Source organism: Camelina sativa, chromosome 1 (genome assembly GCF_000633955.1).
Source record: "Camelina sativa cultivar DH55 chromosome 1, Cs, whole genome shotgun sequence".
Classification (NCBI taxonomy): domain Eukaryota; kingdom Viridiplantae; phylum Streptophyta; class Magnoliopsida; order Brassicales; family Brassicaceae; genus Camelina; species Camelina sativa.
The window spans coordinates 1,915,340-1,937,120 of NC_025685.1; the positions used below are offsets into that span (position 1 = coordinate 1,915,340).

At 39.0% G+C, this 21,781-nt stretch overlaps 7 protein-coding genes and 1 pseudogene across 9 annotated transcripts in view; 3 read left to right on the forward strand and 5 right to left on the reverse strand.

Moving 5' to 3' along the window:
• Positions 596-2,121, forward strand: LOC104713824 (60S ribosomal protein L18-3-like). Its single transcript, XM_010431072.2, has 5 exons — positions 596-688; positions 919-1,008; positions 1,121-1,249; positions 1,488-1,670; positions 1,765-2,121. Exons 1-5 carry the CDS (start codon positions 686-688, stop codon positions 1,921-1,923), a joined length of 564 nt encoding a protein of 187 aa, XP_010429374.1. The 5' UTR covers positions 596-685; the 3' UTR covers positions 1,924-2,121.
• Positions 2,419-3,699, reverse strand: LOC104713919 (bifunctional epoxide hydrolase 2-like). Its single transcript, XM_010431180.2, has 3 exons — positions 3,198-3,699; positions 2,811-3,061; positions 2,419-2,742 (listed from the first exon to the last, which is right to left on the reverse strand). Exons 1-3 carry the CDS (start codon positions 3,672-3,674, stop codon positions 2,475-2,477), a joined length of 996 nt encoding a protein of 331 aa, XP_010429482.1. The 5' UTR covers positions 3,675-3,699; the 3' UTR covers positions 2,419-2,474.
• LOC104714018 lies at positions 5,008-6,458 on the reverse strand (annotated as a pseudogene).
• LOC104714106 (probable pectinesterase/pectinesterase inhibitor 21) lies at positions 7,191-10,256 on the reverse strand. Of its 2 annotated transcripts, none has more exons than XM_010431399.1 (3): positions 9,049-10,256; positions 8,874-8,969; positions 7,191-8,379 (listed from the first exon to the last, which is right to left on the reverse strand). In XM_010431399.1, the coding sequence occupies exons 1-3, from the start codon at positions 10,055-10,057 to the stop codon at positions 7,451-7,453; spliced, it is 2,034 nt and encodes a 677-aa protein (XP_010429701.1). In that variant the 5' UTR covers positions 10,058-10,256; the 3' UTR covers positions 7,191-7,450. The 2 variants fall into 2 exon arrangements, with proteins under 2 accessions (XP_010429701.1, XP_010429777.1); XM_010431475.1 differs by having other exon boundaries at positions 7,191-7,948; positions 8,443-8,969.
• LOC104703505 (probable pectinesterase/pectinesterase inhibitor 41) lies at positions 10,808-12,136 on the reverse strand. The gene is made up of 2 exons (XM_019244580.1): positions 11,843-12,136; positions 10,808-11,596 (listed from the first exon to the last, which is right to left on the reverse strand). Exons 1-2 carry the CDS (start codon positions 11,931-11,933, stop codon positions 10,905-10,907), a joined length of 783 nt encoding a protein of 260 aa, XP_019100125.1. The 5' UTR covers positions 11,934-12,136; the 3' UTR covers positions 10,808-10,904.
• Positions 12,438-15,325, reverse strand: LOC104714236 (putative pectinesterase/pectinesterase inhibitor 22). Its single transcript, XM_010431563.2, has 2 exons — positions 14,362-15,325; positions 12,438-13,319 (listed from the first exon to the last, which is right to left on the reverse strand). Exons 1-2 carry the CDS (start codon positions 15,314-15,316, stop codon positions 13,291-13,293), a joined length of 984 nt encoding a protein of 327 aa, XP_010429865.1. The 5' UTR covers positions 15,317-15,325; the 3' UTR covers positions 12,438-13,290.
• LOC104714379 lies at positions 15,823-17,541 on the forward strand. Its single transcript, XM_010431756.2, has 8 exons — positions 15,823-16,155; positions 16,234-16,300; positions 16,392-16,431; positions 16,552-16,684; positions 16,760-16,831; positions 16,920-17,000; positions 17,124-17,185; positions 17,285-17,541. The coding sequence occupies exons 1-8, from the start codon at positions 15,910-15,912 to the stop codon at positions 17,355-17,357; spliced, it is 774 nt and encodes a 257-aa protein (XP_010430058.1). The 5' UTR covers positions 15,823-15,909; the 3' UTR covers positions 17,358-17,541.
• Positions 18,176-21,781, forward strand: part of LOC104714457 (phospholipase D zeta 2) — a 6,997-nt gene continuing 3,391 nt past the window's right edge. Inside the window, exons 1-11 of one of the 2 annotated variants that reach the window (XM_010431943.2) lie at positions 18,176-18,684; positions 19,004-19,105; positions 19,198-19,319; positions 19,408-19,549; positions 19,637-19,807; positions 19,901-20,302; positions 20,394-20,510; positions 20,592-20,731; positions 20,812-20,961; positions 21,040-21,196; positions 21,283-21,772. In XM_010431943.2, coding sequence (XP_010430245.1) covers positions 18,454-18,684; positions 19,004-19,105; positions 19,198-19,319; positions 19,408-19,549; positions 19,637-19,807; positions 19,901-20,302; positions 20,394-20,510; positions 20,592-20,731; positions 20,812-20,961; positions 21,040-21,196; positions 21,283-21,772 — 2,224 coding nt within the window. In that variant the 5' untranslated portion in view covers positions 18,176-18,453. The remainder of the gene's footprint in view (positions 18,685-19,003; positions 19,106-19,197; positions 19,320-19,407; positions 19,550-19,636; positions 19,808-19,900; positions 20,303-20,393; positions 20,511-20,591; positions 20,732-20,811; positions 20,962-21,039; positions 21,197-21,282; positions 21,773-21,781) is intronic. The other variant, XM_010431867.2, reaches the window with a different exon arrangement.

Sequence of the window (21,781 nt, forward strand, 5' to 3'; positions counted from 1 at the left end):
GGGAGAAAGAGAAACCGCGTCTTTTGAAAAGTTCGGTTCTATGGTTAGATTAAAGCACATTTGTACGTCTGTATGTGTGTGTATACATACTCTGCTTAAATGTGTTCCACCATGCTAATTAAATAAAACAAACAGTGTTTAACAAGAAAAAAATTGGTACTCTTTCTTCTTCTTTTTTTGCCACTAATAGTTTAAACTTATGATTGCTTATGAATCATAAGTTCTGATTAGTAATATACTTGGTACGTTGGTTACAAATTAACAAGTATAGTACACCTAATATGTGGTTTATTTCTAATCCTAAGCAAAAGAAAAGACTTTTGTTGTTGTTGTCAAGACGGCGGCATAAATAATTTTATTGTATAAAAATCTTGCAAAAGTTACGTATACTACTAAATACTAATGTTCATTCATAAAATACATCCTCAGATTAACATAATAGAGAGGAGCTCGTAAAATAAGAGAAGAAAATAAATGAATGGGCCTCTACATTATATAATTTTAAGTCCAAACTACTATTGGGCTTCCAAGAATAAAAGTGAACTATAATAAAGCCCATAGAGCGGAGGAAGGAAAAGAACCCTAAAAATCGAGTTGGTGATATAAAAACCCTAGCGTCAGTATTTGAGTATCCTTTTTTTCTTGTACAAGGTCGGCGGTTCCTGCACCACAACCCTGGACGACAATGGTACCCTCTGCTTGCTTGCTTCCCTCTCTCTTTCAATCTCCGTTTCGCTTTTGTCTTCTGTTTCATAAGTATTTTGGTGTGATTCATGTCATTTTTAAGTATTTCGATAGTAGATTTGGGATGTGGATTTGGTTAGAGTGTGAATGGATCATTTCTCTTAGTTTTATTTAATAGATTGAATGTTGCTTACAAGGTTGATTCTGATATTTGATTTGTTTGTGTTTTTGTAGGGTATCGATTTGATCGCTGGAGGTAAGTCTAAGAAGACCAGAAGGACAGCTCCTAAGTCAGATGATGTCTACCTCAAGCTTACTGTCAAGGTCAGTCATTTATACATCACTCTTCTATCCTTTGCTCCTCTTTTTTTTTGGGGTGAGTCGTGATGAATATAAAATTGACGTGATTTGGACTTTTGTTTCTGAAATTTTGCAGCTTTACCGGTTTCTGGTAAGGAGAACGCAGAGCAAGTTCAATGCTGTGATTTTGAAGAGGCTTTTCATGAGCAAAGTCAACAAGGCTCCTATTTCTCTATCTAGGCTTGTGGAGTTCATGTCTGGCAAGGTTACATTTTTTTGAAGCCCTCTTCTATATGTTTGTGTTGGAATTAGTCTTAGGTCATGATTGATCTGTTCCATTTCCTTAGAATCAGTTTCTGATTTGTGAAACCAAAGTGCTTACTGTTATTCAGAACGTAGTCTGCGACATGGATTTGTTTAGTGTTTTGTTTGAATCTCTTTTGTCTAGACCATATTGTTTATGCTATTAGTTTTTGAATGAGCTTGGTCTTCTGATATTATAGGAAGATAAGATTGCCGTCTTGGTTGGAACTATAACTGATGATTTGAGGGTACACGAGATTCCAGCAATGAAAGTTACTGCCTTGAGGTTCACAGAGAGAGCAAGGGCTCGCATTGAGAAAGCTGGTGGTGAATGTTTAACCTTTGACCAGCTCGCTCTCAGAGCTCCACTGGGCCAGAACACGGTATTTCTCTTGACCTACTTTTTCTTCTCCATTTTTTTCATCTTGATACTTACTAGATGATGTTAACTGATGGTTGGGTGTTCTTGTGCTAAAGATTCTTCTTAGAGGACCTAAGAATTCACGTGAAGCAGTCAAGCATTTCGGTCTTGCTCCTGGTGTGCCGCACAGTGATACCAAGCCATATGTTAGGCACAAGGGTAGGAAGTTCGAGAAGGCCAGAGGAAAGAGGAAGAGTCGTGGATTCAAGGTTTAAGAAAGTTGTTGCGACCATCGAACTTGATTTTGGAGTATTGTTGGTTCTTGATCGCTTTTGTTATCGGATTTTGTTAGAGAATTCTGCTTTTGTTTTCTTTTTTGCCTATTTCAGACATGTTTCTAATCTTGTTTCTACTGGATTCATCGTGTGCTTATTACTCATTGAGCTTTTCTATGTTAAACTTAATCTATGATCTTTTTTGTCTATAGTCTCAACATCACTAGAAGTCTAGAACCAAATTAAATGGTTCAACATTGCTACCTCACTAGGAATGATCTTGCTGTTTAGGATTATTTCCGTCATATATTCTTTCACTTGGATATTTCTGTTTTATTGGTTTGCTTGCGAGGCATTGTGAAATCTACAATTATCTGCTCTTACTACATTCGTTAGACTTGAGATCAAATTTATTTCCATCAGTCGCTACAAGACTCCGTGTGTAACATTGTCACTTCGTAATGCCAAATCTTATTCATAATCGTCTTGAAACAACACACGCAAGAACGAAGACTGTGGAGAGACAACATAACATAAGCAAAAAAAGAACCCTAAAAGCTTTGGTTTTTGTTCTGAAGTTTGGTGAAGAAGTCATTGATGTGAGCAGTGACCTCTTGATGTTTCTCTTGGTTAACGAAGTGACCAGCATCTTCAGTTACCACTATCTCTTGAAGATTTGGAACAGCTGCAGCAAATCCACCACCGTGAATGTACTCTTTAATCCCTGGTGTGGTGTAAACCATATCGAAGTCACCGGTCATGAACTTCATCGGAACTTGAATCTTAGCTCCGGTCCATGGTGCAGTGAGCTCCCAGCTCCTGATATTAACCAATAACAAATAAACACAAAACCTAAAAGTACATGCATTCATATATTGAGAACTTACAGATCAATGGCTCTGTAGTAGTTCAATCCACCAGTAAATCTTGTCTTGTCGAATTTGGAGGCGTAGAAATCAAGATCCTTCTTAGAAAACCATGTAGGGAATTCAATGTTTTCACAAGTAGGGTTAGGGTTTTCTCCAAAGGGATTATTCTTAGGTAAAATAGACGGACCGAGTGGCCTCCCTGTGAAGATGTTCCTCAGAAGGCTTCTTAGATCTGCCCTCGCAAACTGTCCATCAATCTTCCCCGGTTCCTGCAAATTCAAACTGAAACTAAAATTTGTACACAATCAAAAAATGTCATTTTATTGGTCGATGTGAATTACTTGATTAGTACAGCCGGTTAATATAATCAAAGAATAACATAAAAGAAGGATCAAAATGCAAAACCTGAAATCTACAAACGTAGTAATCATCTCCAAACACAGCCCTAAACCATTGAACAGGCTTGACACTAGGGTTTCTTGGTATATACGGCACACTCAAACAGACAAAGCCCTTAATCTTCTCCGGTCGAAACAGACAGAGAAACCATCCGATAATGGCTCCCCAATCATGGCCGACCAGAAACACCTTCTCTTGATCTCCAGCTACACTGTCAAGAAGAGCTATGAGGTCACCAACGACATTAAGACACGTGTACTCGGAGAAAGACTCCGGCGAATCAGAGTCTCCGTAGCCTCGGAGGTCTGGAGCTACAGTACGGTAATCTAGAGATGATAACGCACTAATCTGATGACGCCACGTGTACCAGAAATCAGGGAATCCATGGAGGAGAAGCACTAAGGGACCATCTTTGGGACCATTCTCGGCAATGTGCATTGTTATGCCATTGACACTCACCATTCTATGATCGATACCTTCCATTTCTCCTTCTCTTTTTTTTTCTATGTTTCTGTTTCTGTTGTAATGTGTTTTTACTTTCTAAAGCTGTGTGCACTGCGGGCCCAACATTTTATAGGTCACCACTTGATATTTTTGCCTTTTACATATCCTACAAATGAAAAAAGTCTTTTACATGTAGATAAAAAAAACTTTATACATATCCTTAAAAAAAAAAGGTTTTTTGTTCAACATATTTTTAAATGAAAGAGGCTTTTGAAATTTTGGAGCCGAATCTTTGGCTTCACTTGTTTCCCCTATGGGTCAGGCCTAACTGTGTGATGATGATATAAATAGAGAACCCAACTGGAAATAACTGCTCATATTTACTTCTGTTTGCCTGGACAGAGGAACTTCTTATCTATCTTTTTAGATAGCAGGAATACAAATAATTGGTGAAATAAATAAAACAAATAAAGTAATAAATAATATAATTCAGAGAGTTAAAAAGACATATATGGTTGTAAGAGAGTTGAATAATATTGTGGTTGTAATGTAAGATAGAAAAATATCTTATGGAGTATATATATATATATATATATATATATATATATATATATATATATATAATAAATAAAATAAACAAAGTAATAAACAAAAAAAAAATTGGGAACTGAATAAATATTGTATGTGGTTTTTAGAGAGTTGAATAATATTGTGGTTGTAATGTAAGTTAGAAAAAAATCTCAAATAGTATGTTTGACGAATAACCATTTGGGGGTGAAGGAGAAGTAAATGCAGACTAGTAAAATCCCTTTCAGAGAGGTGGTTGCGATTGTAACATTGTGACATTGTGTTGTGTGCATGCATTGCCAACTATCTTGATCGCCTCAAAGTTTATTAACAATAAAAATACTACTAATATCTTTCAGATCACTTTTTATTAGAGTAAAATCAAAATAGAGATTGTAAATTACTTTTGTTTATTTTATTATCATGTTTGTAATCGGATTTTTGTTAGAGAATTTTTGTTTCTTTGCCTATTTCAAACATGCTTCCTAAGTTTGTTTCTACTGGATTCATTGTGTGCTTATTACACATTGAGGTTTACTATGTTAAACTTAAATTTATAATCTTTTGTCTAAAGTCTCAACATCAGAAGTCTAGAACCAAATTAGTTGACAAACATTGCTACATCACCAATAATGTTGCTAGTTATTTCCTTCAATCACTTGTTTTATTTGGTTATTTCTGTCTCATTGGTTTGCTTGCGAGTCATTGTGACATCTACAATTCTCTGTTCTTAATAAATTTGTCAGACTTGAGATCGAATTGATTCTCCATCAGTAGCTACATGATTCAGTGTGTAATATTGTCATTGAGCTTCGTAATGCCAAATCTTATTCATAATTTTGTAGAGTTGTAGTTGCAGGCACAACACATGCAAGAACCAAATTGATTGGATAGACAACATAACATAAGCAAACAAGAACCCTAAAAGCTTTTGTTGCTGTTCTGAAGTTTGGTGAAGAAGTCATTGATGTGAGCAGTGACCTCTTGTGGTTTCTCTTGGTTGACGAAGTGACCAGCATCTTCAATTACCACTATCTCCTGAAGATTTGGAACATCTGCAGCAAATCCACCACCGTGAATGTACTCTTTAATCCCTGGTGTGGTGTAAACCATGTCGAAGTCACCGGTCATGTACTTCACCGGAACTTGAATCTTAGCTCCGGTCCATGGAGCAGTGAGCTCCCAATTCCTGATATTAACACCAATAACAAATTAACTCAAACCTTTATAGTACGCATTCATATATTCGAATTTGGAGGCGTAGAAATCAAGATCCTCCTTAGAAAACCATTTAGGCAATTCAATGTTTTCGTAATTAGGTTTAGGGTTTTCTCCAAAGGGATCATTCTTAGGTAAAATAGACGGACCGAGTGTCCTCCCTGTGAAGATGTTCCTCAGAAATATTCTTGGATCTGCCCTCGCAATCTCTTCTTCAATCTTCCCCGGTTCCTGCAAATTAAAGTGTTAAAACAAATTAATGAAACTAAAACTGGCCACACTCAAACAATGTCATTTGAATGATTTCGATTTTTTGGTCGACGTGATATACTTGATCAGTGCAGTCGGTTGGTTAAAGAATAAAATAAAAAAGACAGAATGCAAAACCTGAAATCTACAAATGTAGTAGTTATCTCCAAACACAGCCTTAAACCCTTGAATAGGCTTGACATTAGGGTTTCTTGGTTTATACGGCACACTCAGACAGACGAACCCCTTAAGCTTCTCCGGTCGAAATAAACAGAGGAACCATCCGATAATGGCTCCCCAATCATGGCCGACCAGAAACACCTTCTCTTGATCTCCAGCAACACTGTCCAGAAGAGCCACGAGGTCACCAACGACGTTAAGACAAGTGTACTCGGAGAAAGATTCCGGCGAATCAGAGTCTCCGTAGCCTCGGAGGTCTGGAGCTACAGCGCGGTAACCCAGAGATGATAACCCAGTAATCTGGTGACGCCACGTGTACCATAGATCAGGGAATCCATGGAGGAGAAGCACCACGGGACCATCATTGGGACCTTTCTCGGCAATGTGCATCGTTATGCCATTGACACTCACCATTCTATGATCGATTCCTTCCATTTCGCCTTCTCTTTGTTCGAATGTGTTTTTACTGTATCAGCTGTGTGTGATGGAGTTAATATTGGGTTGTGACGATATAAATAGAGAATCCAAAGGGAAATAACTTTTAGTATTTACTTCTGTTTGCTTTTACAGAGGAACTTCTTACCTATCTTTCTAGATAGCATGAATACTAGTTTTAATTGTTATCACAAGTTGATGGAAAATAAATAAATAAAATTTAAAACACTGCTAACTTCTATCAAACACATATTTTAAAGACAAATAAACACAACAGCTAGCATTTGCCATTTATTTGTATTTCTCTGAAAAAACTACACAAAAACATGGATGCAGACTAGTAACGTTGAGCTTCTCAAAAGAAGTGTTTTTCCTAATTGGTGAAGGAGAAGTAAATGCAGACTAGTACTAAAATCATAGAGTTGGTTGCGATTGTTTGCATGCATATATGCCTTGGGGGTGGAGATGAACTGAATGCACAAGTAAATGAAATAGTTAGTTGTAACTACTTCTGTTCCTCGAAAACAAAATCATCTTTTTCACTGTTGTGGCTCTTTTTGTTTTGCTTTTTCTCCGAGTAAGCATGGATTTGTTTTCTATTCATGTGTTGTTGTCCCCATCATAGATATTATATATATATATATATATATATATATCATATGGTGAAATTATTAATTTATTGAAGACATCTTTATTAGTATGAAAATACAAGTGAATGCGATATTAATTAAAATTTTCGTAAGATTATATTACTCAGTTTTAGGATATGTAAATTGAAAACTTTTTAAATTAAAAAACTTCTGGAAAAAGTATTCATGAAACAGAGAATTACCTAGTAACGGTGAAATAGTTATTTTTGTTCTAGAACAGAGTACTAATTTCGTATAGTGTGGATGAAACATAAAATTCTTTGGAACAGTTCGCGCGTACTAATTTCTACATAACAATGAGTTTACAAGATGCACTAGTTTAATTATAATATAGATTTATAAACAACATTTTAATATACTGGGATATTAAACATGAGTTTACAAAGCTAAACATTAATCTCAACAATTTGGAAGACTTGTAACGTAACCCTGAAGGCTGTGCAAACTTTTTTATCTTTCAGGTTTTCTTGAAATAGATTAAGGCAAAACACATTATATGACATCTTAATCACTTTTTTAGGTAGACTGTGATACCATCGAAATAGAGCTTTCCGTTGAAGACATCATAACTGAACTTTCGGGGGAAGCTGCTGGAGAAGCTGTTGGAGAAATGTAGCCAGCGCCAGAGCGCTCCGTTGAAGCCACCATAATTGAACTTTCAGGGGAAGTTGCTGGAGAAATTGAGCCAGCGCCAGAGCTCTCCGTTGAATCCACCTTAACTGAACTTTCAGGGGAAGCTGATGGAGAAGCTGTTGGAGAAATCGAGCCAGCCCCACTTGTATCTCCGAAGGAAGAGAAACCTGGAGCATCTGAGCCGCTAGGGGTTGTGGTTGCGGCTGCCGGGTTTGCAGCCAAAAGGCCTGGAGTGTACGGAACACCTTTGCCTGGAACCCAAATATCACCTTGGATGTACTGAGCCGGTGTGAACATGAGGACTTCTTCGTCGCTCAATGTCTTGATTCCAGCCCAAGTAACCCGATTTGCAAGACCGGCTCCTGGTCCTGTGTTTTTGACCTCGGAGTAAAACAATGTCTTGAGGCCGAAGTCACCGAGCCATGGTAGCCATCCTTGTGGCTGGATGAAATCTGGAATGAAAGTGTTCATGATGATGGTCCTAGAATACTCCTTCCATGGCCTTCCGAGATAGGCTTTGCTGGTTTCCTTGACAGCCAAGTAATCTGGTTCACCAGCAATGGTGCACCCTTGGAACACAAATCCGGTGGATTCCCTTGGGTCTATACGACCGTGTGCTGTGATCGGGCATGCTTGGTTTGGGAGTGGCTTCCTCACCAACAAAGTACAGTTTTGGAATACAGCAGCTGAATCTCCAAAGAGGAAATCAATGGTCCCTGAGATGGTACAATCACGGAAGAACTGACGGTGGGAGTGAGTGTAGAGCGTGTCTTGGTAGCCATCGAATCTACAATTGAAAAATATCGCCTCATCTGATTGAACCCTAAGCGCAACAGNCGATTTGCAAGACCGGCTCCTGGTCCTGTGTTTTTGACCTCGGAGTAAAACAATGTCTTGAGGCCGAAGTCACCGAGCCATGGTAGCCATCCTTGTGGCTGGATGAAATCTGGAATGAAAGTGTTCATGATGATGGTCTTTGAATACTCCTTCCATGGCCTTCCGAGATAGGCTTTGCTGGTTTCCTTGACAGCCAAGTAATCTGGTTCACCGGCAATGGTGCACCCTTGGAACACAAATCCGGTTGATTCCCTTGGGTCTATACGACCGTGTGCTGTGATCGGGCATGCTTGGTTTGGGAGTGGCTTCCTCACCAACAAAGTACAGTTTTGGAATACAGCAGCTGAATCTCCAAAGAGGAAATCAATGGTCCCTGAGATGGTACAATCACGGAAGAACTGACGGTGGGAGTGAGTGTAGAGCGTGTCTTGGTAGCCATCGAATCTACAATTGAAAAATATCGCCTCATCTGATTGAACCCTAAGCGCAACAGCTTGATGTTTTATTGCCCCAGCGGTGTTTTCAAACCCAATGTTCTTGGCAATGAAGTAGTCTCCAACAATAGCTGCAATAAACATTATATTAATTTGACATTTATGACTTCTAAAACTATATAAGCTAACGAGTGAAAAAATCATTCATACCGACAGTGGCGGTACGGTAGGTGGTGATTCCATCCTTGTAACTCTTGTTACCGGAAATGATGGTTTTGTCGGCACCATCACCGATGAACACGAGATGCGTCATGCTCTTGTTGACTTGAACATACTCCTTGTAGATTCCAGCCTTAATGTGAACCACAAAAGTCGTGTTCTTCTTCTTTGGGACAAACTTCAATGCGTCGTTGATCGTTGTGTATTGGCCACTCCCGTCCTGAGCCACCACGATATCAGGCTTGGCATCGGAATAGGCGGCAGCATCTTGCAAAAGCTTACGACCCCGCTGGTCTACCCACGAAGGGATTCCTTGGGCCAAAAGCCGGCGGCTGTTAAGGCTTGGAATCTGCATTTGGCCCACGAAGTTGGACAATTCGCTGATGATCGCTAGCCCGTTATGTGTCAACTCGATTGCGGTCTTCAACGCTTTCTTCATCGTCTCTCCTGCGTTGCCCTTAGTGTCTTGAAACCCTTCAAGACAAGTCTCCTCGTGGCTGATGGCCGCGCTGAGCCAAATCCTCATATTGATCAAAGCTTCGTCGAGCTTGTGGAACTCAAATTTCCCTAGCTCCTCAAAAGAGTTACTAAGCTCGCCCAACGCGTAATCCATCAGCTCCTTGCACTGATCAAGGGCCATCCTTGTCCTCGGATCCTTCTGAAGCTCCATCATCGTCTGAGACTTCTTAGCTGCGTCGGTGATCTGCTTCATCGTAGCTTTAAACGCAGTCTTAACCAACTCAATAGGGTCGCTGGTGTTGTTCCCGTTCTTGATCAGAGTGTCTTCACAAGTCTTCTTGTAATCAGTCGGTGCACAAACATCCTTGACGGCCTTGACGGAAGACGTTATCTCTCCGTTACCATCAGAGTCATTGTCGCCCTTGTTGAGGCTGACGCCAACGGTAACGGCGACCACCATCGAGATCAGAAGAACAGAGGAGATGGTGATGACAATAAACCTTTTCTTCCTCTTGGAATCATCGTCGTATCCGTACGACATATTTATCTTATTGTGTTTTTACGTTACTATTTCTATTATTTTTGTTGTTGTCTTCACTATTGATCAAAATGTTTTCGAACTTGAACAGCTCTGAATATATTATTTGTACAAAAATATTAGAGCTGTTCTTTGTTCTTTTGAGAAAACAAGAGATTGTGAGTTTTATGGACTCCTCCGTCGAAGGTTACGTAAGCCTCCTTGGGAGTGTGCATCTTTTCATAATTATCGTGATGGATTATTTATAACGGTAATGACAAATTAAGAATTTTGTTATTTTGGTTGCTCTGTTTTCTAAGGCTTGGCGGGAAATCCGGTTAGTGAGAATCTGTTGAAAAGACAAAAATAGGTTTGTGGTTTTATTGTCTTCTCTGTTTCCTTGTAAGTTTCTAATTAGAGAAATCTTATTTTAGGGATTCTATAACTCATCGTTTGTTTGTTCTTTTCTCCACCAGATTGATCAGTGTTTTAATCGTGTTTTTTTTTCTACTACTAATTTAACATACCATTCTGTACATTTCCCAAATTTTCTAGAAGAAATTAAATCAATGTGCAAAATTTTGTTTTTTTTTTCTAATCGGTAACTTATGATTGAAACAAACTATGGTCTTAGAAGAAAAGAAAATGCAAAACATAAAATAATAATTTTGATTCTTGACGAAGACGAATCTTGACAAATAGTAGTATGACTTAACAAAGTCAATCTGAAAGGATTGTACATTTATTTTATGCAATAAGTACCATTAAATTTTAGATTAACTTTTCTAAGTTTGATCATGAACACATTCAAATAGATAAATCACAGCGGTAGACATAAACATACACAAAGTTTAATTTAAGTTTATGGAGATTACATGAAGCCACCGGCATATGGAACTCCCATGTTGGGCAGCCAGCTGTCGCCGACTATAAAGTTCGAAACGGTGAACCAAACAGCTTCACTTTCATTGATCACATGATAACCGGGCCAGTTAACCCGGTTGGCTGTTTCTGAACCTGGTCCGGTATTTTTGAACTCCGCATAATACAATGTACTCAAAGCGAAATCACCCATCCATTCATTCCATCCTTTACCATCGATAAACCCATCCATGAAATTTTGCAAATAAACCGTCCTTGAGTACTCCTTCCACGGCCGGCCTAAGTACGTCTTAACCGAGAAGTTACTTGTAACCAATTCAGCACTAGGTGTAATTCTACAATTTTGTATCGAAATCCCGGTGTTCTGGTTTGGATCGCTCCTGCCTTGAGCCGTTATGGCATTGAACTGTCCTTGAACTGGTAACCTTGGAATGATGTTGCAGTTCTGGAGAACCGTAGCTGCGTTTCCAAATATGAAATCTACCGTTCCATATATATCACATTCTCTGTAAAACTGTCTAAGTGAATGGACGTAAAGCGTGTCTTGATAACCCTCGAAGCTACATTTGTAAAATGCTGACATGTCTGCACTGTTGCGGACAGCAACAGCTTGGTGTTTGTTAGGCCCGGCCGTGTTTCTCATGGTTATGTTTGCCGCGATGAAGCCTTCTCCGATTACAGCTAAAATACAATGTAATCAGAATTAGTCCAATAAAAGATCAGAACATCTCTTAATTGTGATGGATTTGTCCTGTTTGCATTTGCTAGTCTAACTCATTCAATATTTTTAGACATAATATTTTAATTTTACCATCGAACATATTCTTACATGCAAATATGTAATTTTTTAATTTTGTTTTTCGTCAAAAATGTAACTTCTTTTTAAGAAGGTGAAATAAAAGTAATCAATCAAGTCAAAAGGCTTACCTAGTGTAGCAGAAGCAAAAGTGGTGGAACCGTCAACGACGTTTCTATTTCCGGTGATGATTGTTTTGTCAATGCCGTCACCAACGATCATCACGTATGATTTGTTGCTAGGGATTGTGACGTACTCTTCGTAAACCCCGGCGATGACGTAAATAACGAGGTATCCGTCGCCGGATTCTGCTTTTGTTGGGGCAGCAGCAACGGCGTCATTTATGGTTTTAAAGGTATCACCGTTGACGCCGTTTGGGTTAACGACAACCGTACTAGCCACCTTCAGGCCACCATTGCCTCCGGGAGAAGACTGTAAAGTTTTAGACGTTAAAAATGTAAGTTTGTGATTATAATTATAAAGATGTACAATATAGGTATAAGATATAGTTGACGAAAAAAGGCCTAAGATATAGTTTTTTTTTAAATGATTTTTTCTTCGAATGTTAAAAAAGTGTATGAAAAGTTTTATATGGTGCACACAAAAAAAAAAATCTTCTGAAGTGAACTTACTGCGGTCGCAAATGGTAATGGTAAGTCCTTAATGCACAAGGCACCATCACACCCGAGATCGAGTCCCGCTGGTTATGAATGTAGGGATTTGGCTAATGCGTCGATCAGTTGTGAGAAAAAAAGAAAAAAAATCTTTATATATATGTTTAGATTTTATTTTTGTTATAAACATGTACATATATGATTTCGGTGTGGCCCTTTTCAATCAACATAAATACCAGAATATATTTTGGCAATATATATATAATAAAAGTTTGTTGTAAATTAGAAGTTTTTATATACTAAATGGTCTTTTATATGTTTTTGGGGTCTAAGAAGATAACGATCATCAGTTCAGATAGTAATTAAGTGAAAAGAAACCTGAAGAAGCTTTCGTCCAACAAACATCACTCTCTCGTAGATCATTCTCTCACGTTCCGTCGCTTTCACATCCGAAATTTCCGGTTGCGACGACATTTTCCCCTCCGTCAGAATCCTAGGCGGTGGCTTTGCCGTCGGAGCATCAGATGATATCGGCCAAGCCTCCTTGGACAATGCAAGAGAGACGCTAATCAGCTGTATACCCTCAGAAACCCTCCGACGGATGTCCTCGTGGCCGTTAACTACACTCTTTGATGATTCTCTGGCGACCTCATGAACCGATTCTAGGCATGTGTCGTAGTTTGTAAGAGCAGCGCTAAGCAGCGTGAGCAAATCGTTGATCTCGGAGTTTCGGAGAACGACCTTTTTGATGGCATGCACACGTGTGAGCTGGTCAACGGTCAGGCCAGCGAGTAGTTGGCAATCTTGAAGGGGTCCTGAGGTAGGATGATGTTGGTCGAAGGAGGCAAGAAGGTCTTTTAGAAGTTTCTAGAGACTTAAGAATGACAATGCTGGCAAACTCGGTAACTGGATGGGGTGATCCGACGGGTAAAACGGATTTACAGACGGATGGGTGAGGTGTGGAGTCACAAACAGCGTCCGAGTGAATTAGAGTCTGACAATGAGAAAGTGTAGAGAAAATAAATAAAGAGATGGCTGTGAAGAGGATACAATTTTGAGCCATGGCTTTGTAACGATCTCTAATTAGTAATCAGGGTTGATGTTTCCAAGTTTACTTGCAGATTTTGTATGTGTATTTATACAAGTTTCATTTAATATTATTTTCTGGTAATATAACAGTTTCTGATTTATTTATGAGGAAAAGGGAGTAGAATGTACGTCTAAAACTTAAAATTCTACAAAATGTTCAATTTTTAAATAGAACCTAATCCTAGAATGCTCCACAAGGCCACAAGTGATGTATTTTAAAACGTGCCAACAACAAATTACAATTCATGATATCCAAAGATATGGACAACATAGATTATACATAATCTGAATTTTCTAATTCCTTTTTCCAACTGTGAGACGTAAGAAACGACAATTATATTTGTGGACGTGGATCTTTTTTAAAGTTAGTGGTAGACCATGTATCACAATTCTTCACCCGTCCGATTCAAACCAGCGCAAAATGTTCAAACAAGATTTAGAAATATTTTTCGACCACTGCGAAATTAATTATTAAATACAACAAAATTAATTGCTTTACATAAATATATATTCGGACACAGCCTACAAGTTTAAAATTTTACACACACATACACTTTATATTATTATGAATGTTTTTTTTTATTATTTTAATTTTCTGTGCAAACCAGAGGTGATAGAAAGATTAATCAATCAATTTGACCAAGACCAATATGAGAGAAAAGAACGAAAAGGTGATAGAAAGATTAATCAATCAATTAAGTAATTAATTAGATATTGAATTAGTAAAAAATTGTAGCACAAGAAAGGAATGAATTATAAGAAGAAGAAAATAAAATATAATAAAGCTTGAAAGCCTGCGGATTGCAGAAAGCATATATGCTTTTCTAATTTTCAGACACGCTAAATAAACAAAATTTGACAAAAACCAAAAAGGGGGGAACGTACAAAAAGCTTAATCAATCAATTAATTAATCAGTACTTTAATTAACTAAAATAAAAATACTAACCAACGGTTGCAGTTCGGAATGTGGTAAGACCTTGCATGAAATTCCGGTTACCGGTTATAATTGTCTGTCCGATACCGTCACCAACAAGCATAATGTTAGTCTTCTTCTTCTTCAAATCAATATTTTCTTTATACACACCTTTCTTCACATATATAACATATCGCTTTGTGCTATGGTTGGGAGCCTCGTTGATGGCCTCATTAATCGTCCGATACTTCCCTTTTCCATCTAGAGACACAACCGTGTTTGAGTGCATCGCACTAGGTTCATGACGCTTCATGAGGCTCTCTTCGGTCTCCGTTAGCCACTCAGGGCGTGAGGGGAAGCTCTCGTTCCTAGATGCCTTGAAAGGCAAGGCATTGAGCTGCGTGTACATGTCTAAGACGTTGCTCACGAGCTGAGTGACTTGTCTTAAGCTACCTTTGATCAACTCCTCATATTTCCTCTCTGTTCCTTCAAACCCTTCTAGACACGTGTCTTGGTTACTCATCGCAGCGCTTAGCCATGTCTTAAGGTTGCCTTCTGCTGCAGCAGCGTCGTGAGAGTCTCCGTCTATTCCTCCTCCTCCGTGGAGTTTGTTCATCTCCAGCATGGACCATGCAAGCTCCGTCACCGAAAAGCCTACAAGCTCTTTGCAATCCTCTATGGCGATTTGTTCACGGGAATGGACAAATAACGTCGTAACCGTTGGGATCCCTTCCATTGCTAACTTGGCTTTGTCGTGTGCTTCCTTAACCGCAGCGCTTAAAACCGAATGCGGGCTTAACCCGTGGCCCGATTCCTTGATGTGCGTCCGGATGTTTGAGACGCATGACTCATGAGCATCGATAAACTGGCACGCTTTTGCGACAAGAGACTGAAAGTTTTCTTCTTTGTATGGCTTGAAAATAGTGGTTTCGGACGAGGAAGTGTGAACAAACAAAAGCATAACTAAGAGAAGAGCCATGATGCCCATTTTGTGAGAACAAGTTACACGTTTTGGGTTAACCGAGGAAAGAGTGAAGCTATATATAGAAAAAAAAACCTAGGGAGGATTAGGTATTGATTGTTGGTGAAGAAATGTTCATTGCCTCTTTGGGAACTGTAGGAACAAATTCAAACTTTATTTTTTTACCTTCTTTTCTTACTCTTTTCTGAAGCCAAAGTTATTCTTTCTTCATTTGTTCAAAAACTCTCTTTTATTATCGCCCTTTAGATTCTGCTTCGTTGGACTACGCTGCGTCAATCGTCAGACTATGACCGGTACGGTTATTATCTGCTTTCACCCGGTTCAAATTAAAAAACCGAGGAAATCTCAGTTAAACCGATAGAATGTAAACGAAAACAACTACTGGTACATCTTGTGAAGAACGAAAGCTCTTTATTACCGATTGGTTCATCAAAGCGAATAAACCGGGATTTTCCGGTTTTGTTCCGGTTTGTACTGCTCCATCCATCTCTAATCTCTTCCCTCCCGTAGTCCCGTTTGTCATCTTATCTTCTGGAGAAAAGTGAGCAAATCCCTAGAGAAACTGTAATCGTCGCCGTGATTCAGAGAAATTTCGGAAAATGGCACTAACCCAGATCGTAAATCCAATCATATATCCAACTCGCACAATTCCACGGCGTTTCACGGCGACCTCGCCTTTCAAAACCCTAAACCCCCAATTTTCCCGCCACCCAACTCACGCACTGTCTCGCAGGCTCTTCCTTCCTTCTGTTTCCTCGATATGGGATGCCATAACCGGAGGCGGTGACTCCAACCCTCGTGAGGCCGTCGCAGCGACTCGACTCGGAATGCAGCTCTTCAGACAGGTAGAATTTGATTTTTTTTTTGTTTTTAATTCTGATTCCTTAAATCTAAACTTCATATTCGAGATGCTTTTGTGACAGGGTGATGTTGCTGGATCGGTGACTGAGTTCGATAGAGCTGTTATATTGGACCCAAGGCAAAAGGCATGTACATTTTTATCTCCTTTTATCTTTATAGCTCATGACTATATCTCTGAAAAGCTTTGAAATTTTGAATCAAGTCTTTGTTTTGATGACAGATCTTTGGCAACGCGGGCTTTCTCTTTACTATCTAGATAGGTACTACTAGCTTCCTACTCACTGTCATATTTGGTTAGGATACTTGATTATTAGAATATGGTGTAAATTACTACCAAAAAATGCTTCTTTTGTATTGTGAAGTAATGAGATATCCAACAGGTTTGAAGAAGGTGCAGAACAGTTCAGGATAGATGTTGCTCAGAACCCAAATGACACAGAGGAGTCCATTTGGTGCTTTCTCTGTGAGGCTCGGCTCCACGGTGTTGATGTTGCACGGAAACAGTTTCTCGAGGTTTGTTTTTCCTTATCCTAAAGCTTATCATTCCATGATCAGTTGTAACAAAAGTAGTATATGAAATCTTTGTAGGTTGGTAGAGATTCTCGGCCTGTGATGCGGGAAGCTTATAATCTATTCAAGAATGGTGGTGATCCTGAAAAGGTTTTATTTAAGTCAGGTTTCTTGATAATTGATGTCATGATTTTCTTCCCACCAAACTCACTTAGTATCTGATTTTTCAAAATAACAGTTAGTTAAAGACTTCTCTAGTGGTCAAGCAAGCGAATACTTCTACGCTTCGCTGTACGCAGGGCTCTACTATGAAGCTGAGGTATGTTCTCCATCTTGAATTTCTCCTACACGATCTGCATTGACATCTATTGTTCTTCAAGAACAAACAATTCTCAAAAAAATAATCTTGTTTTTAAGTTTCTTGTTTTAATTATTGTTGCAGGGTAAATCGGAAAACGCCAAGTTTCACATCACTGCTGCTTGTGGATCTCCATATGGGCAGAGGTCTGAATCTCTATAGCATACTAGAAACAATTAGAAATGAAGAGATACGATGGTTTTGTGTGTTTTTGATGCTTTTTGAATCCCCTATTTTTTTTTCAGGTCTGATGATTATATGGCTTCACTTGCTAAAGTTCACTGCCTCTGTAGAAACTGGAGCTCCGGTTTTGTTTGAACCCGTTTATATTTTCTGGGAGCCGTACATGCTTTGCTTTTTTTAAGGCCCAATTTGTGAATATCAGCCCAAATAAAATTTGGAAACCGGTTTGCAATTTTTAACCTTTATGTATTAAAAGACTTGACAAAAAAAGCAAGTAAATTATTAATGAGAACGTTGTGCCGTTTTGGAATATCTCTCACTAGCATTGGAACTTTTCTTACCAATTATCATTGACGATGAAATTCACTTTCCTGAAATGAAAGTGATGGTTCAATTATGAAAGGTTCTGTGGTTTATATGTTTACTTACTACCCCGGGTTATCGTGTGATTACCTATGACATTTTTTGTTATTCGTTGTATACAGAGATTAATTTGATAATCATGTTGTTACGTATACGATATGATAATTAATGTATCTATACTTTATATAAACATTAAATAGTATCTTTAAAAAGTTGAGAGAATAATTCTAAATCATATGATTGTACTTGAGATGAGAGACACTAATCATATTTGTCTTATCACACAACACGTTAGATGAATTGAATAAGTATGTGTTTGGGAATATTCTGAAAAAAACACCAAAAGAAATTAGGATATTCTTGTCGTTTTGATGCTTGCATGGCATATACTCCGAACACCATCAACTTCTGTTTCGTCAAAAGACCAAATTGTCCCTCGATACAAAGAAAAAGTTATTTTTAGCAACCCAAAGTCTAAGGGTAAGATCGTCATATTCGCTACTTTTGTCCGATTCAGTGATCACTATATAAAAACAGAGCTCTTGTCCAACTCGGAGACGGTTGCATATACACGGTAGGGTAGACGGGAGTTAGCATATACCCTTGATCAATAACGTACACGTGTCAACAATTATACGTGTCATCATCTGACGGCGCAACCAGGTCATTCGTTAAAACCTAACGTGACGGAACCACTCCCCTTGCCGTTGAATATACTATTGTCGGACAGATTTAAACCTTGATTCTAAAATCTACAAAATCTAATATATATACATACAAAACATCGATCTGTTGATCAGTGGCTAGTTCTTCGGACATGCAATCGTGAACGGCGCGAGTTTGGACGACGGTGAGAGGAGTTTTATCGATGTCGACGGAAGAATTGCTACTTCATAACGGTGTTAAATCGGACGGCGTCATCAGAAGGAGCAGAGCTTCCGGAGCTGATGCGGAGGCGGCGGCGGCGTATTCAATCGGCGGTGGATGTAAGATATTCGATGAGCTTCCAAAGGCTACGATCGTCTCGGTTTCACGACCCGACACCACCGATTTTGGTCCCTTGCTTCTTTCTTACACCTTGGAGCTTCAGTATAAACAGGTGTGTGTGTTTTAATTTACAATGGCTCTCTTATAATTTAAAAGAGATTAGTTTACTCTGTTGAATTGTCATTAGGGTTTGATTTAATGCTGAAACTGACCATAGTCTCTCTATCTCTAGTAATTCTCCTTTTCTTCCTTCAAATTCTGATATTTATGACAAAGAGATCACATTCACATAAAGAAGATTTAACTTCTTGCGCAATATTTTTTTAATAATTCATATATTCAGTTCCATAAGTTTCTGTCATCTTCTGTAATAATTAAGAACAAACAAATACCTTATAAATTGTTTTCCTCTGTTTTTGGTGTATGTGTAGTTCAAGTGGACATTACAAAAGAAAGCTTCTCAAGTTCTATACCTACACTTCGCTTTGAAGAAACGTTTGATTATTGAAGAACTCCACGAGAAGCAAGAACAGGTCAGAGTTTTCCGGGGTTTTTAAATCTGCTACCGGAAAAAAAAAAAAAAATAACTATTATTGAACTCGAAAAGTGCGGTATTATTTGACAGGTTAGAGAGTGGCTACATAGCTTGGGGATCTTTGATATGCAAGGATCAGTTGTGCAAGATGATGAAGAACCTGACGACGGTGCTCTTCCTCTTAACTACACTGAAGATAGTGTCAAGAACAGGTGCTTATATAAGTCAGGAAACTTTTTGGCTTTGTGGATTCGAGTAAAAGTTTTGGTTTCTGAAACATTAGATTTCTATGGTGTGCAGGAATGTTCCTTCGCGTGCAGCGTTTCCAATCATTAGACCAACCATAGGCCGGTCAGAGACAGTTGTTGACCGTGGGAGAACTGCAATGCAAGGCTATTTGAGTCTCTTTCTAGGGAACTTGGACATTGTAAACTCCAAAGAGGTTTGAGAACTTTTTCTGGTAGATGACTATGAATTTTCTAGTTGCGATTTGTATGTTTCTTGCGTCACACTTATAAAGTATCTGCAGGTCTGCAAATTTCTTGAAGTTTCTAGACTCTCGTTTGCTAGAGAGTACGGTTCTAAGATGAAAGAAGGGTATGTCACAGTGAAGCACCTTAGGAAAGTCCCCGGGTCTGATGGTGGCCGATGCTGTCTTCTTTCACATTGTCTCAGCTGCTTTGGAACTAACTGGACAAAGGTTTGTACAAACTAAATTCATGATTGTGTAAATCTCTTTAAATTTTCTAGCTGGGACGAATAATTTCTGATTAAATTTTCTGGACTTTTAAAGGTTTGGGCGGTTTTAAAACCGGGATTCTTGGCATTACTAGAGGATCCGTTCAGCGGAAAGCTTCTAGATATAATGGTGTTCGACTCATCGCTGTTCCAGGACTCGAAGGAGTTTTCTGAGCAGCAGCATTTGGCTGAACAGGTGAAGGAACATAATCCGCTGCGCTATGGCTTTAAGGTGACAAGTGGGGACCGAACCGTGAGACTAAGAACTACAAGCAGTGGGAAAGTTAAAGAGTGGGTTAAGGCCGTTAAAGAAGCTGCTTGTAACAGTCCACATCGGTTTGGCTCGTTTGCACCACCTAGAGGCTTGACATCTGATGGAAGCCAGGCTCAGTGGTTTGTAGACGGTCACACTGCGTTTGAAGCCATCGCGTTTGCAATCCAAAATGCAACATCAGAGGTTCCATTGCTTTGTCTCAACTCATAAATGAGAACGTATCATAATATCTTAGGATTCAAAATGGAGTTTTAATTCAAAATTTCATCTGCAGATATTTATAACTGGTTGGTGGTTATGCCCGGAGCTATATCTCAAACGTCCCTTTCAAGATCATCCGTCATTGCGGTTAGATGCATTGCTTGAGACAAAAGCCAAACAGGGCGTTAAGGTATGCTTTATATGACACATTTCTTCCAATGGATTTTGTGATGTTTTGTTATAAACGCTTAAACTTTAAAATTTGTTGCAGATTTATATTCTTATGTATAAGGAAGTTCAAATTGCCCTGAAGATCAACAGTATGTACAGTAAGAAACGGCTTCAAAACATTCACAAGAACGTCAAAGTTCTTCGTTATCCAGACCATCTCTCCTCTGGCATTTATCTCTGGTACAATATTAAGCAAACCCCATGGATGAAGCTAACTACTACTAAGCTATAACTGAAGTTCAATTCTTTGACATTTTCAGGTCGCACCATGATAAGATAGTGATTGTAGATTACCAAGTTTGCTTCATTGGAGGGTTAGATCTCTGTTTTGGCCGCTATGATACAGCTGAACATAAGATCGGAGATTGCCCTCCCCATATATGGCCAGGAAAGGATTATTACAATCCTAGGTAAGATCTTGAACTTGTCTGAATCTTTTGTTTACAAAAAGAATCATCTTTCTCACGAATGGCTATATCTATCATCAGAGAATCTGAACCAAATTCATGGGAAGAAACGATGAAAGACGAGCTTGACCGGAGAAAATATCCAAGAATGCCGTGGCATGAAGTCCATTGCGCTCTATGGGGACCGCCTTGTCGTGATGTGGCTCGACATTTCGTCCAGCGGTGGAACCACTCTAAGGTAATTACAATGTAGAGACATCAGTGGCATTTTAGCGATTGCATTGTTTTAAAGGTTCTGATATATTTTAGTCTTTGTTAAATTAGAGAAACAAGGCACCTAATGAACAGGCGATACCGTTGCTGATGCCTCACCACCATATGGTTCTCCCTCACTACTTTGGAACTAGAGAGATCGACATTGTTGCGGCTAAAACCAAGGAAGACCCTGAAAAACCCGTTGTTCTCGCTAGACAAGACTCTTTCTCTTCAGCTTCACCTCCTCAAGATATCCCTTTGCTTCTCCCGCAAGAAACCGATGCGGACTTTGCCAGACAAAGAGGAAGAGGAGATCTGAATTTAGATGATGGTTCAAGACAAGATCTCTATCAATGTAATGCTAATGATGAGTTTCCAGGGGAAACTTCAGAGGAAAGTGATCGGGACGAGACTGTGAACGAGTGGTGGTGGCAGATAGGGAAACAAAGTGATTGCCAGTGTCAGATAATCAGAAGTGTTAGCCAATGGTCTGCTGGAACAAGCCAGCCTGAAGATAGCATTCATCGAGCTTATTGTTCGCTTATCCAAAACGCTGAACATTTTATCT